Source organism: Sus scrofa, chromosome 5 (assembly GCF_054392235.1).
Source record: "Sus scrofa isolate SSC_HxYL_T2T_F1_AM1 chromosome 5, Sscrofa_HxYL_maternal_Yorkshire_Landrace_v2.0, whole genome shotgun sequence".
Classification (NCBI taxonomy): domain Eukaryota; kingdom Metazoa; phylum Chordata; class Mammalia; order Artiodactyla; family Suidae; genus Sus; species Sus scrofa.
Window position 1 is genome coordinate 85,261,340 of NC_139387.1, and position 15,744 is coordinate 85,277,083.

The window sequence follows — 15,744 nt, forward strand, 5'->3', positions numbered from 1 at the left end:
AGTTTCTATTTTCTGAATGTCTATAATGAACATGTATTACCTTCATATAATAATTAAAAAAATAAAAAATGTTAATTAGTTTGAATTTTTAAATAAACATATGCTACATTGAACATACCATGGCGGAGGGGGGAGCTCCTCAAATTAACCAATGAGAGGGAGTCAAAACTTCTAAATAAAACCATTAAAAGTTGAAGTACAGACCAATGTATCACATGCAGACTGGCCCTCATTGATTAAAATGAATATACCAGCAAGTAAAAGGAGCAGGAAGGTGGGTTGAGAAAATTAACACTGGGGAGAGGTTTCTACAAGGTGAGGGGCTCAGAGGATGAGTTACCCGTGTGGTGGTAGTGCAGGTGAGTGGACATGACAACCAGCTCCTCTGCCATCTCTGTCCACCTGGTGCATGGACCCTTCCCACCTACTCTGGATCCGGGCACAGACCCATAAATGAACCGAGAAGTACCCTGTCTGAGGGTTCTAGTTCCATAGAAGGGAGGGGGCTTTTCCATTCCTGCCCTCCCACAGGCCCCAAGCAAAGGGCAGTTGGGTTGGGTGAAGGATGAAGGCAAGGGCAGCTGGTAAGGCAGGAAGATAAAGAGGAAGGCAGAAAAGGACCATAAGAAAAAAGCAAAGATGAACTAGAAGGAATAGGTCATCCAGGGCCTTACTGGCCCCCCCGGGGATTGAGGGGAAGATGGGCTGCGGTGGGATCCACATCTCCTTCCATGCCAAGTTTCACTCTGCAAAGACACAGGGTCTGATGACTGTAGTTAACAATACAGTTTATTATATTTGAAGGTTGCTAAGGGAGTACATCTCTAAGTTATCACAGAGGAGAAAAAAAAAACAACTTTGTAGGAGTTCCCTGGTGGCTCAGTGGGTTAAGGATCTGGCGTTGTCGCTACTGTAGTATGGGTTCGATCCCTGGCTCAGGAACTTGCCCTTGGCTCATGCATGGCCGAAAAGGAAATAAAATAAAAATCTTTGTAACTATGTGAGATTAACTAAACTTACTGTGGCAATCATTTTGCAATGTATACTTCTATCAAATCATTATATCGTACACCTTAAACTTACACAATGTTATGTCAGTGACATCTCAAGAAAACTGGGGAAAACAAAACCAAACACCAAACAAAAGAAAAACCCCAAAGGCCCAGGCTCAAAATACCATTTAGAGGAACCAGGTCGCTCCCAGGGAAGGAGCCAGGGGCAGAAGGCTGGCTTAGAGGAAAGCAAATTGACTCTACAGGCAGACCCCCCACCACCACCACAGCTTGGCCTCTTCCTCAGTGTCCTCAGTGTGGACCCTCGTGTGCATTAAAAAGAGGTTGTTCTGAGGACGCCGCACAGCACAGAGTGCTGCCCATCCAGCCGCAGCCAAGGTCAGGGGTCTGGGGAAGCTCCGGGCTCTTGGGGAGGGGGCGGTAGCCCCACTTACCTGGAGAGGAGGTGTATTGATCTGAGCAGGAAGAGGACGAGCTTCCGGAGAAGCTGGGCGCATGCGCGGAGGAAGACCTGGAGGGGAGGGTCCCTTCCTCCTCATCCCCGCGAACCGGAGGCTGGAAGGGAGAGGTAGAGTGTCAGAAGCTCGTATTTGGAGGCCCCCTTCCTGCCTCAGCTCTGACCTCCGACAGGATTGGTTTCACGGAGGGTCTATGGGAGGGGTCCCCAGGCTAGGGGTCGAATTGGAGCTGTAGTCACTGGCCTATGCCACAGCCACAGCAACGTGGGATCTGAGCGGCGTCTGCGACCTACACCGCAGCTCCTGAACCCACGGAGCCTGGCCAGGGATTGAACCCACGTCCTCATGGGTACGAATCAGGTTCATCACCACTGAGCCACAACGGGAACTCCCCTTCCCAGGTTTTGTGCGGGGATCCCCCTGCCCTCTAGCCCACTTGCCAGCCCTGCTCATGCTCCCGGCCAGCGGGTGGACGTACCCGGAACTGGCCGAAGTCAGCATAGGTGGGGTCATAGGTCTTGTGGTGGGCGTCCAGCAGGATGGCGATGATGCGCTGCTGCTCCTCCGACAGCTTAGGCCGCAGACTGTCCTTCAAGGCCTCCTCCTCCTTCCGCTTGAGGATCATCTCCCGCTTGCGCTGCACCTCCTCGTCCGTCAGGATGACTGTGGGGCGGGGAGGGGCGAGTCAGGGGGGCCGGGCCTGCACCGCCTCTGTGGAACCTCCCTCAGGGCGCAAAGGCACGAGGTGTGAGGGGGACGCCAAGGCCACGAGACGGATGGACCATCAGTGTTGCACGTTGAAAGGCAGGCTCGGCAGAGAGGAGGAAACAGGATGTGGGAGGTGGGACGGTGGGGAGCCTGGGATCTCAAGGACAAGGTGTCTGACTCTGGACAAACTGAACTCTGCAGGTTTTTGTTTGCTTTTTTCTAAAGTGAGACATTTGGACCATATGATCTCTCTCTTTTTTGTTTTGGGCCACTCTGTGGCATATGAGGTTCCCAGGCCAAGGATAAGGTCTGAACTGCAGCTGTGACCTACACTGCAACTGCAGCAACATGAGATCTTTTTTTTTTTTGTCTTTTCGGTTTTATTTTAGGGCTGCACCAGCGGCATGTGGAGATTCCCAGGCCAGGGGTCCAATTGGAGCTGTTATCGCCGGCCTATGCCGGAGCCACAGCAACGCCAGATCCGAGCTGTGTCTGCGACCTACACTACAGCTCATGGCAACGCCGAATCCTGAATCCACTGAGCGAGGCCAGGGATCGAACCCGCAACCTCATGGCTCCTAGTCAGATTCCTTTCCACTGTGTCACAACGGGACCTCCAATCCTTTAACCCACTGTGCAGGGCTGAGGATCTAAGTTGCATCCTGCTGCCACCGAGACGCTGCTGATCCCGTTGAGCCACAGTGGGAACGATGGAAGTTTGGACCATATGATCTCTTCCAAGTCCTTTTTTTGTTCCCTCCTTCATAAAGTGGGTGTAGGTGGAGCACCAGACTGTTCTGGGATCTGAATGCAGGCCTAGCACAGAGCAGATCCTCTTCCTCCCCCCTCCTCCTTTTCCCTGACCCTGAGGGAGACAGGGGAGGTGGGAGGAGTCACTGTATACAGTCTTAGCACCAGAAACTCGGAGATGCCGAGAAGATCCCTCTGCACGGCCACCCCCACGTCCAAGTTTCCAGGCCTGGGAGCTACTGTGACCAATGTAGAAAGACTTTGCCTCTTTGGTTTCCTGCAAAACAACCCTTCTTCCAGCCCCTCTGGTCTTGAAATTTCTGCCCAAGGGAGTTTTCGATTCCTCTGGAAGTGCCTAAGGATAGCAGCTCACAGCTCTCATCTGGGAAGTTGTCTCCCCGGCTACTCAGTGTCTGCTGGTGGCGGGGTGCAGGGGATCCCGGCCTCACAGTCCAGGGGCTGCTGCTTGGAGGGTGGGGCTGGGAGCAGGGGTGCCTGGCACAGCAGCCCAGCACCCAGATCTCCTGGCTGGGGCTTGCCGAGCGCTGACGGTACGAGTGGGCACTGGGGCCCTCGGCCTGTAGCTGCTTGCTCTGTGCTGGTGTTGCCAGGGCATCTGCCCACAGAACTGAGACTTTCACAAGAGCAGGGAAAGGAACCAGAATCCCAGAGTGGGCGGGTTCCAGGCTTTGAGAAGGGCCCATTGGCCTAGGCCTCTAGGGTTGCGGGGGGTGGGGGTGGGGGAGAACAAGAGAAGTTGGGGGAGGGGGAGGGAGAGACTGTGGGGGGCAGGACTGGGCACAGCGGAAAAGGGAATTTTGCAGCAAAAGATGGCGTGTTCCCTCCATACCTAGAGGAAGGCTGCGAGGAGGCCACGCCCAGGTTCCGGACTCACTTGCCCAAAGAGCTGCCAGCCCTCCTCCCACAGAGGCTGTCTGCTGAGACCCCAAGAGCAAGTGGGGTGGGAGAGCGGGGAGCAGGGAGCATCCTGTTCCAGACAAGGTGCAAGGCCCCAGCGTGGGGAAGCCAAGATGAGGTGTCCGGTCTTTCCTGCTCATCGGAGGGGCCGGTGGAGGAGGTGATGAGGCTGGAGCTGGGAGGCTGGCTCGGTGGGCCCACAGGTGTGTTTCTCGGCCTGATGGGGCTCCCATAACCCCCTGTGATTCTATGATGTCACGCTCCTGCTCAGAAACTTTCTGGATCCTTCCTGCTTAGCAGGCCCAAACTAAAGGCAAGATCCTCCATGATTTCTCTTCTTTCTAACTTTGCAAGTTCGTTTCCTGGCGCTTCTGGACGCAGCTCTTGCTCTAGTCATGCTGGGATGCTTGCTGACTTGTGACTATAGTCCTCTCACTCTTTTTTTTTTTTAAATCTTTTTGCCTTTTCTAGGGCTGCTCCCACGGCATATGGAGGTTCTCAGGCTAGGGGTCTAACTGGAACTGTAGCCGCCAGCCTACGCCAGAGCCACAGCAATGTAGGATCCGAGCCACGTCTGTGACCTACATCACAGCTCACAGCAACGCCAGATCCTTAACCCACTGAGCAAGGGCAGGGATCGAACCTGCAACCTCATGGCTCCTAGTTGGATTAGTTAACCACTGTGCCACGCCGGGAACTCCGATCCTCTCACTCTTTCCACCGCATTCCCCGTTGTGCTGGATGCCTGTCCATCTGGGAAGACCCTTGCCCTGTAGCCATGCAAGTTCCATCTGTTCTCCAGCACCCAGCATTCAGCCTTCTTGTACCACTCACGGAAGCTTTCTTATTGCCCTGACCTGCAATGAACAGTTTTCCCCACACACACTGGCACCCAACTGTCTCCACTCCGCCACGTTTATGGTTAGCACACTTTCCAATAACTGCCTGTTTAGAGAGAGCCTGAGAAGTTCAAGTTCTCCTTCACCATAACTGCAGGTGACCTAAGGGCAGAGGCCACATCTACCAAGGCCTGTATCTCTCCAACCAAGCCAAGCCCTATGGGGTTTCCTGGCTGCCATGGTGCTTGCTCAATAGTCTGATGGACTGGACACCCTACACCTCCATATGGACTGTACCTACTACTAAGTGTTGTTTGTTGTCCTGAATCACGAGAAATGGTGAGATGTGCACCAATGCCTCACACCCCCTATGATGTCAGAATGGCACATGCCACATGTCACCAAGCACAGCTTCCTTTTTTTTTTTTTTTTTTTTTTTTTGCCATACCCAAGGCATGCAGAAGTTCCTAGGCCAGGAATTGAACCTGTGCCATTGCAGTGACCTGAGCCACAGTGCTGACAATGCCACTACCCATCAGGCCAGCCTGGAACTCTGAGCACAGCTTACATTCTTAATTTAAATAATTCTGACTGAAGTATTTTCAAAACAGAATACTTTGCAACGGAACACCTGTAACGTCATATAACATTTTCTTGATGATTCACAGGCATCATTCTGAATAATTACTGGACTCTGCAGGAACCAGGTTATGACCTCAGAATTGTATAGGGATGTTTTCCTGCACTGTATGACTCAGCCTGCTGTATTTTGAGTTCTTGTGCTACTTTTCTTTCTTGCTTGCTTGCTTTTTTCTTTTTTCTTTTTTTTTGTCTTTTTGCCTTTTCTAGGGCTGCTCCCGCGGCATATGGAGGTTCCCAGGCTAGGGGTTGAATCGGAGCTGTAGCCACCGGCCTACACCAGAGCCACAGCAACACAGGATCTGAGCCACATCTGTGACCTACACCACAGCTCATAGCAACAGCAGAATCTTAACCCCCTGAGTGAGGCCAGGGATTGAACCCATGTGCTCATGGATACTAGTTCGGTTCATTAACCACTGAGCCACGACGGGAACGCCAATAGAGTTTTATGTAATAAAAATACTGTTAATAAATACACTGTAAATAAAAATAGAATTTTTCAGACTCACGGATATAGAGAACAGACATGTTATTGTCAAGGGGAAGGGGGAGGAAGAGGGATGGACTGGGAGTTTGGGGCTAGTAGATGCAAACTATTACATTTAGAATGGATAAACAATAAGTCCTGCTGTTCAGCACAGGGAACTATATCCAGTCTCCCGGGATAGGCTATGATGGAAAAGAATACAAAAAAGAATGTGTGTGTGTGTGTGTGTGTGTGTGTGTGTGTGTGTGTGTGTGTATGTATGTATGTATAATGGAGTCGCCTTGCTATACAGCAGAAATTGGCACAATTTTTTTTTGACCACACCCATAGCATGTGGAAGTTCCCAGGCCAGGGACTGAACCCATGCCACAGCAGAGACCCAAGATGCTATAGCGACAATGCAGGATTTTTAACCCGCTGTACCAAAAGGGAACTTCCCCTTGGAACAACATTGTAGATCAGCTATGCTTTCATAAAACTTTTTTAAAAATAGTTTTTATGTAGTGGGCATTATTCAAAGTGCTTCTTATATATTAATTAACATTATTTAGTCCTTGTAATAACCCCTAAGGCAGGTGCTATTATCCTCATTTTGCTGATGAGGGCACTGAGGCCCAGGGAGGCTGTATACCTTGCTCAAAGTCATACAGCAAACAAGTGATGGAGGTAGAATTTGGGCCTGAGCAGTCTGGTTCTGGAGTCCAAGTTCCTAACCACTGCCTCATACCCCTAACCACTGCCTCATACCGCCTGTGACTATAACTAGCTCCGAAGGCATAGTCGGACCATGGACCTCAGCGGTGGAATCCTGACACATGCATTCCAATTCATTTGTAGAGTGTGAAAAATTAAAGTAGCAAAGCTATCAGTGATTTACTTGAAAAGGATAAAGTTAAGAGACTGAGGTTAACCTTATGACAATGCTCATTTTCCATCACTGCTGTCAAAGAGCGACCACCATCCTGTGTGTGACACTAAAGGGAGGGATGCTGAGATCTGCTGGTTTCAAACGGAGGCTGCCAATCAACAGGTCTCTCTCCAGGTAACACTGTCTGGGGACTAAGTCGCAAGTCTCTCACATATGCGGAAGTCATTGGGATTTATGTAATGTCATTTGTTTAAAGGGGTTGTTAATTTAATAGGAGATTTAAAGAGTCATTTTCTCAATGAATCCTGCTAAAAAGACCATTACGGAGTTCCCATCATGGCGCAGTGGTTAACGAATCCGACTAGGAACCATGAGGTTGCGGGTTTGGTCCCTGCCCTTGCTCAGTGGGCTAAGGATCCGGCGTTGTCGTGAGCTGTGGTGTAGGTCGCAGATGCGGCTTGGATCCTGCGTTGCTGTGGCTCTGGCATAGGCCGGTGGCTGCAGCTCCGATTGGACCCCTAGCCTGGGAACCTCCATATGCCGTGGGAGCGGCCCAAAGAAATAGCAAAAAGACCAAAATAAATAAATAAATAAAATAATTTAAAAAAAAAAAAAAAAGACCATTACTACTACATAGGAAGACATGTTTTGAAGTTAAAAGCCACGGAAGTAAAAAGCCCATTGATGGGCTTTCCAATGAATAAGGGCCATGAGCTGTGTACAATGACTTAGTGAAAGCCATGGGCCTGCACAGAGCTTCCCAACTCCTTGCTGGCCGCGTAAAGGGCCTTGCTCCGTTGGCTACAGCTCCGATTCAACCCCTAGCCTGGGAACCTCCATATGCCGTGGGAGCAGCCCTAGAAAAGGCAAAGACAAAAAAACAAACAAAAAAACCCAAATAGAATTACTTACATATGTAGGGATTGTTGTCTGACTTTAACAAGAAAGTGCTAGTGCCTGCCCGTGGTACAGTTAAGTGGTCCATAAACCCTGGCTCCCACTCTCATCCCCTCCCCTTCTTGTGCCTCCTCGAGGGAAGCCGCCTCCCTGCCCCGGCAGAAAGGAGCCTGGGTTTGCAGCTCCCTTCCAAGGCAGCCCTGGGCTGGCCTGTGGTTTTACTAATTTGACCCTCAGTTATCTCTAGGAGGCAAGGCCTTGGGGACAACAGCCAGCCCAGGTGATAAAGAAGCAGCTCTCCTAGAGATCTGGGCCGGGGCACTCCAGGCCTAGACATATTGATAGGCCTCCCAAGGCTTGGCTAACCCGAGGCAGGGAACGATAACTCCTCCTGGAGGACCTTCCCTTTGGGGCATGGAAAGAATGAGCCTAGGGTTGGCCCAACATTTCTATTTTCACTGGAGCTCCAGCAGCCCACCCCTAACTCCGCGCAGCTCCTTGTCCTAGCAGAATGAGAGTGGCGGACACAGGACTGCCCCGGGCTTAGAGCAGGACAGGGACACAGGGCTCTGGCGGAGGAACTGAGGCTGGGGTTGGGGTGGCTGAGGCACAAAGCTGATGGGGGGCTGGGGGTAGATTGCTGCTTCCATCCCCCCACGTGGTGTTCCTGGGGCAGACGCGCCCTGAAACACCCCAGGCCTGCTCCTCATGGTGGATGCAGGGCTCTCTGTGGGGACTAGCGAGGGTGGAGAAGGGGATGTGGCGTTTGATCCTAGACTCAACGTGCTTTCCGACTCCAATCATGGTATTTTTGCCTTTCTGGGTCTCAGATGATTTCTCTAAGTATTCTCCCTGTTCCAAGCTGATGGAACATCTTTCTCCTGAGACATAAGAGAGGCACCTCAGGGACTTCCACGAGGCTGGCCCTGTCTGGAACTCCTGTGGCAGAGCCTTACTGAATCCCCGTGGTGCAACTCTGGGCCATTCTCTATTGGCTGGAGCCTTGGAACCATGGCTTCCTGCCACGTGGAGGTTCTGTGTGTGTGTGTGGGGGGGCAGGACAGGGGCAGGGACTGCATGTGCCTGGTCCTGTTTATATCCAGCTTAGCACCTCGCACAGAGCAGGGTGCACTCTGCCAACCCACGTGTGAGAAAACCCATGAGACACCCAGGCCTTGAGCCTCCACTGCTCCAGCATAAACAGGAGGCGGGTGGGGCAGAGGACAGGGCTAGGAGGGAGCAGCGTGCCCAGGCTTGCATGCTCACGCGGTGGTGAGGAGGAACGATGGCCTGAAAACTTCTTCTGGGGCTGCCAGTGTTGGCTGGGGAGCTGGGATCAGGAGCGAGGGGCTGTGGCCCCCCAGAAGGGAGCCCATCAAGGACTGAGGAGTCCTTATTAGGACTGCCACTCTGCCTCTGTTTCCCCAAAACACAGAATTGTTTTGCCATCAAGGAAGAAATTTTCCATCCCCTCAGCCGCGTCCTGTGGCTATTTCTCTGTTCCAGACACACCTTCCCTGTATCTGACTTCTCCCAGAGCTCCCCCCAGAAACAGCCCCACAAGCAGGAGGGCCTCTGGGATGACTGCATCTGACACTCCTCCTGAGCCTCCTCCCACTCAGTTTAACAGGGCACAGCCTCTATCTCAAGCCCAGGAAGGGGGCAATGGGCAGATCACAGAGAGGCTGAGCAAGGGGCAGGGTGGGAGCAGAGTGTGCAGAAGGCACCCAAGCCCAGGCCCACCCGGTGCCCTTGTTTCCGGCCCAGGGAGGGCCTGGCCAGTCCTTCCCAGGGTTTGCTGTATTCAATGGCTACTCTGGTACCAAGCAACTGGTACTAGCGCTCAGATGCAAAGTCCAGGGATTGTTTTTAACAGTGGATCAGAACATGTTAATCTGCCCTGTTGGTCCCCTCTTGCAACCCCAGAGCTGTACAGAAAGTCCTAGAAAATTGCCCCTCTTTCTCTACCAGGATCTAGAGGGTCCTCCTAGAGTCTAGTGCTCCCCCAGCAGGATCTTTCCACCTGGCCCTGAGCACCAGCCCTCAGGTCCGCTTACTGGGCCAGAATGGCTGGAAGGCTAGGTCAGGGTGGAATCTCAGAATATTTCTTCCCCCATCACCAGCTCCTCCCCACCCACAGCAGCCCTCTCTCCAAAGTCCAAAGGACCCTGGGGTCCTTGAGCCTCATCTTTTCCCTGAAGGTCCTAGGAAGAGGCTGCAGTAACAGCAGTGATGTTTTAGAGGAAGACTAACCCCGCAGGGGGCGCGCGCGGGGGCGGGGGGGGGGAGGGCGGTTGGTACCTGTCCCTCCTCACAGGCCTCCCACTGGAGGCGCCCTTCCCAGGCCTCCAGGACACACACACACAGATCCTAGAAGGGCTTGCAGGACACCTTGGGGCGTTTGACCTTGGAATTCAAGCTGCCCTGCCTGAGGCTGCTGGTCCAACTCACCCCCGCAACTGGGGCCCCCAGTGCTGGCAGCTACAAAGGGTAAGCAGACCAGACCTTTCTGGCCAAACTTGCATAAACTGCAGCCCTCGCCTTCCCCTGGCCCCGCCCCTCACCTGGCCCCGCCCCTCACCTGGCCCCGCCCCTCCCCGGCCCCGCCCTGAAACTCACACTCCTTCATCATGCCGATGTCCACACAGCGCTTGAGCCGGCAGGCCTGGCAGTGGCGGCGGTTGTCCTTGGTGATGCGGCAGTCTCCATTGAAGGGACAGGTAAACAGCGCCTTGCGCTTCATGCTCCGTCTGCCAAGGAAGCACAGACCCTACGCTGGATCCTCCACCTCCTTCCTAGCCCCTCAGCCCTGCCTGAAGGAGAGCGGCCTCCTGCGCGGGCTGTGACAGGAAAGCTGCCCGCCATTCCCGGGCTCCTTGTCCTGCCCAGGGCCCCTCTCGGCGGCCGCCCCAGCCCAGCCCTCAGACTTGCTGTGTTTGCCAACGTGCTGTGCTCCTTCATTGGCTGCGCTGTTGCCATCATTGCTTTTACTTAACTTTACAGTATTCTACTTATCCCTCTCTCTCTTTCTCTCTCTCTCTCTCTCTTTTTTTTTCTCTCTTTTTACTGCTGCACCTGTGGCATATGGAAGTTCCTGGGCGAGGGAACTGGAGCTGCAGCTGCCAGCCTGCACCGCAGCTACGGCAACATGGGATCCGAGCAGCATCTGAGACCTATGCCGAAGCGTGGGCCACTGCATCCTCATGGACACTATGTCAGGTTTTTAACCCACTAAGAAAGGAACTCCCCTCTCTTTCTTTTTTATTGCACAGGAAATATATGAGTGGATTAGCCTAGCCAATTTTTCAAAATCTGTAGAGTAGCCCTCACTGCCTTTAGTGCCATCATGAGAGGCAAGAATGCTGGTCTCAGCTACAGGTCTTCTAGAGTCCAGATCTGTGCCTGGAGCATCCTTGGACCAGGGACAGACAGGTGCACAGTGCAAGGAGAAGAGATAAAGGGCCCAAACCATGGCTTTAGACATTCAGACAACCTGCCCAGAAAGAGAAGCAGCCAGGTGAACACGGGGAGACCTGAGGTCTGACCTTGACTTTCTGAAAGGCAGAGGAAGTAAGTGTTCTGTAAGAACAGAAAACTACCCCTGGGCTCTTAGCTAGGAAGCTGGCACCGTCCTGGTAACCTATGTAAACTGGTGTGTGTGTGTGTGTGTGTATGTGCGTGCTCACATGCATACATGCATGCAGGTGTGTGCAAGCCTGATGGCTCATCTTCCTAATTCTGGCCTTCTCCCCCTGCTGCTGGCCACAGCACATGGGACTTCTGTGAGGCTGCCTAAAGGACATCTCCCCAGAGGTTTCTCAGCACCCACATCCTGGAGGGTCCTCTTCCTCTCCCAAACCCCGGCAAGGGGAGAGAGGCCCCACTTTTTTGCCCCAGGACAGGTGACAGGATTTAGATGGGAAAAGACAGTGGCAGTATTGCTTTCTCTGTGAGCAGCAGCATCTTTTAGGGAGATGTGGAGACACTCAAACCTTAGACGCCAAGGCCCAGGCTCAGCCCTTTCCCTCTCCTGGAGATGAGCTACTGACAGTGTCTTCTCCAGATGTCATATACACGTTGGATTTTTGACAAAAAATGACTTCCTGTTCGCATTCACTAGAACTCGCATGGGGTTTAGGACAAACCCCAGTCACGTGTCAACATGGCCAGAGGGAATGAAAAACTGGACCCATGGCAGAGGGGAGGAGAGACCAGAAGAGCAGGCAGTTGCCGGCAGTCAGACTCTAGGACCCTTCAGGGACCCAGACATTAGTGTACCCCCTCATTTTGGGGACGGGACCTCTGAGGTGAAGAGACTTACTGTGAGGCTCCCAAGCTGGGACCTGAGGAGTGTGAAGCTCAGCTTTTAGCTTCCTGGGATAAACATACTGCTTCATCCCCAGACACCCGAGCTCAGTGAACCTGAGCCCCCAGGAAACAGCTCTAGGCAGCTGGCCCTTGAGCACAACTCCAGGCAAAAGACATCCCAGGGGTCTGGGAGTGGCCGCTGCTGCTTTTGGACCTCAGCCCAGGTACCTTCCTGTCACAACCCTCATTACCCAAGGGGCCACCCGCACCTCCTCAGGGAGGTAGAGGCGTGCCAGCTATTTGGGTGGCTTAGCCCCCAGTGCAGCCTGTCCAAGGCTGTGTCCTGCCCCTGCAGTGACTCCCCAGGGAGAGACTGTACCCCAGGCTCTTGCTCACGGCAACTGGGAGCCCCTCTCCTTGTACCTTCATCCATTTGCCGCAGCTGCCTGAGGGAACAGAAGAATATGGAATCGACTTGCTTACCCTGAAATGAGATACTGTCACCACCACAGGTCGCAGGGTATGAGACTGGCTCCACCCTTTACTCCTTTCTTGCTTTCCCACTTGGTGGTCCCTGACGCTTCACTGTTACCATAAATGCTCAGGCCCAGAGAGCCCATAATTCTCTAAACCTACTCAAGGGCCGGAAGTTTCTAATTAGAGCAGATTCTCACTTCCTTTTTTTTTTTTTTTAAATGGCCGGTCATGTTGCCCAGGGGCTGAGCTGTGGGGCTGTTCTGTCCTCCTGCCCACTGTCTTGTCTGGCCCAGGGGTCTCCCCTCCCATTCTTCAGGGCCATGGGCACCAAGAGGAACACACATCACGGCTCCTCCAGACACATGAGCCAAAGCCTCTCACCAGCCCTGCACTGGGGGCTGAGAACTTCCCAAGGCCCCAGGAGAGAGGGGGGCCCCAGCATCCTTTAGAGGCCTGACTCTTCTTCCTCAGGCTCTATGGGGCCAGCCTCTGACTCTCACGGGTGGGCACCCCCCAAGTGGAAATTTGCTTGGAGAGAGATTTTTGATACTTCATCTTTCTTTCTTTTTTATTTTATTTTATGTATTTATTTAGTCTTTTTAGGGCTGCACCCACAGCATATGGGAATTCTCAGGCTAGGGAGTAGAATCAGAGCTACAGCTGCTGGTCTACACCACCACCACAGCAACACCAGATCCAAGCCACATCTGCAACCTACATCACAGCTCATAGCAAGTCTGGATCCTTAACCCACTGAGTGAGGCCAGGGATTGAACCCGCGTTCTCATAGACACTAGTCGGGGTCGTTACCTCTTAGCTACAACGGAACTCCCTCGCCTTCTTTCTTTTATCTTTCTCATGTTATGCATATGAAGCCAACCCCAAGCTCCACACACAGGAGGGTTGAGGATGGCCGCTCAGCCCACCTTCGCCTGATGGCGGGGCTAGACTCCAAAGAGGCTGGGGAGGAGACACAAAGGACGCAGAGCTGGGTGAAAAGACACTTCTGGGGACCAGTGTCCTTGTTTAAGAGGATGAAGCCCAAGAGTACTGAGAAAGAGGAGGAAGAAGAGGACCAAGAAGGTGATAAGGAGGGAGAGATGGAGAGAAAGGAGGAGGTGGAGGGAAGAGGAGAAAAGGGAGGGGAAGCGAGAGAGGAGACGGAGATGGAAGGAAAGAGGGAAGAAAGGAGGAGGGAGGAAGGGAGAAAGATGGTAAAAAATCTATCGGCCGGTCACTCAGTGGGTTAAGGGTCTGGTGTTGCTGCACGCCCTGGCGTAGGTCGAAGAGGCGGCTCGAATCCTGCGTTGCTGTGGTTGTGGTGTAGGCTGGCAGGTGCAGCTCTGATTCAGTCCCTAGCCTGGGAACTTCCACATGGTACAGGTGCAGCCCTAAAAAGACAAAAAAAAAAAAAAAAAAAGAAAAAAGAAAAAAAGAAATTCTACCTGCCAGGCACCCGATCCCGCAGCAAGACTCAGACCTGGGGTAAGAATGCGCTTGAGTGTTTCACCCTTTGCCACACCGTGTCCTGCAGCCCACCAACCTTGCAGTGTGTCTGCACACTATTTGAGCAGAGCAGAGAGGAGCCTATAAACGTATGGAGCTCTGAAATTATTACTACGAAAACATTCAGGAACCAGCTCGTCCCTGGCTCCTCTATAGTCAGAAGCGCTGGGATAGTGGCTGGGATAGCAGAGGCTGCACATCACAAAGAACAAGCTCATACTCTGGATTGTGGGGTCAGCCCTTGCGGGCTGGAAAGCTCCCTTACCAACTCCCACACGCAGACCCAGGCCCCTCCTAGAGCCCAGACTCTGGAGCCAGTCTTTCAGGTGTGTCTGGCCCAGCACGCCTCTTGGCCAGCACACAGTTTCCCTGAGTTCGGAGGCCCAGTTCTTCGCCCTTCTCCTGCCTTCCTTTTTTTTTTTTTTTTCTCCTGGCCTACACCACAGCCACAGCAACATGGAAGCCAAGCCATGTCTGCAACCTACACCGCAGCTCATGGCAACACCAGATCCTTAACCCACTGAGTGAAGCCAGGAATTGAACCCACATCCTCATGGATACCAGTCAGGTTCTTAACCTGCTGAGCCACAACAGGAGCTTCCTCCTGCCTTCTAAGGGCATTTCCCACACATGCAGCTGTCATGTGGCCTCTGCCCACAAGGAGTCAGGGCAGCCAGGCTGGCCAGCCCTGGCTCTGTGCTTCGTCCTGAAGATCCACACCCTGCCCTGCCTTCTTCCCAACACTGATTGCCTGGGAGCTGGTTTGGTTTTGAGAAACAAGAGCCTCGGGTTTCCTTGGGAGCCCATTTCCTCAGCAGCACTCTGAGCCTGGACTCTGTCATCCTCTGCATGGTTGGCAATTATACCCCAGCTCAGGAAGGAGGGGGTCAGGGTGGTGCAACCAGGCTAAATATAGATGCAGTTTCTAGAAAGCCAGGGGTCAGGGAGGACATTGACTGATTCTTGTGCCAGAGACCAATTCATCAAAACAGGAGACAAGCAGCTTACAAAAGCATCAGGCGCCTGGGGCCAGGGTCTCAGGCCTGGGACAAGAGGGTCCTTTTTGGGGAGGTGACCCCAGCCAGCATAGACACACCTTGTAAAACCCAAGATTGAGGGCAAGTTCTAGCTTGGGGCTTTCTCCACTGCAGCTCTGATGTCCCAGAAATCCCAGAGCCTGGTTTGGATACAGGAGCCTGATGGAGCTCCTGCTACGAAAGGCTGGCGTGAGATCTATGGGGCACATTTGTGTGTAGTGACATCAAGGGGTCCTCAGCAGGTAGCTTAATAAAGGAAAACCAACTTTAAAGGAAGGTAGGTTGACACTGGTAAAGAGCCCAGGCCTCTGTTTTGGAGGCAGTTTGGCAATACAGGCATACGTTGAGATACAGTGGCTTTGGTTCCAGACTACTGCAATAAAGCCAATATCGTAATGAAGCGAGTCACACAAGCTTTTGGTTTCCCAGTGCACGTGAAAATTATGTTTACACTCTACTGTGATCTAGTAAGTGTGCAATAGCATTACATCTATAAAAACAATACACACCCCTTAATTAAAAAATACTTTATCGAGATTATCGCACTCAGTGAAGGAAGTCAAAGACAAATACCATATGCTATCACTCATATGTGGAATCTAATAAAAATGATAGAAAAGAACTTATTTCTAAAACAGAAGGAGTTCTTCTGGTGGAGCAGCAGGTTAAGAATTTGGTGTTATCACTGCAGAGACTGCCTGTTCCCCGTGGCTCAATGGGTTAAGCATCTGGCATTGTCACTGCTGTGGCGTGGGTTCAATCCCTGGCCCAGGAATTTCCGCATGCCATGGGAGCAGCCAAAATAAAAAAATAAAAACAATACAAAATTAAAAAAA

The 15,744-nt window shown here is 52.5% G+C and overlaps 1 protein-coding gene across 1 annotated transcript in view; it reads right to left on the minus strand.

The window, feature by feature from the left end:
- The window catches only part of VDR (vitamin D receptor), a 59,265-nt gene that overhangs the window by 11,425 nt on the left and 32,096 nt on the right, over positions 1–15,744 (minus strand). The window contains 3 exon segments of the mRNA NM_001097414.1: positions 1,448–1,568; positions 1,950–2,134; positions 10,200–10,330. Of these exon segments, the coding sequence (NP_001090883.1) occupies positions 1,448–1,568; positions 1,950–2,134; positions 10,200–10,330 (437 nt within the window).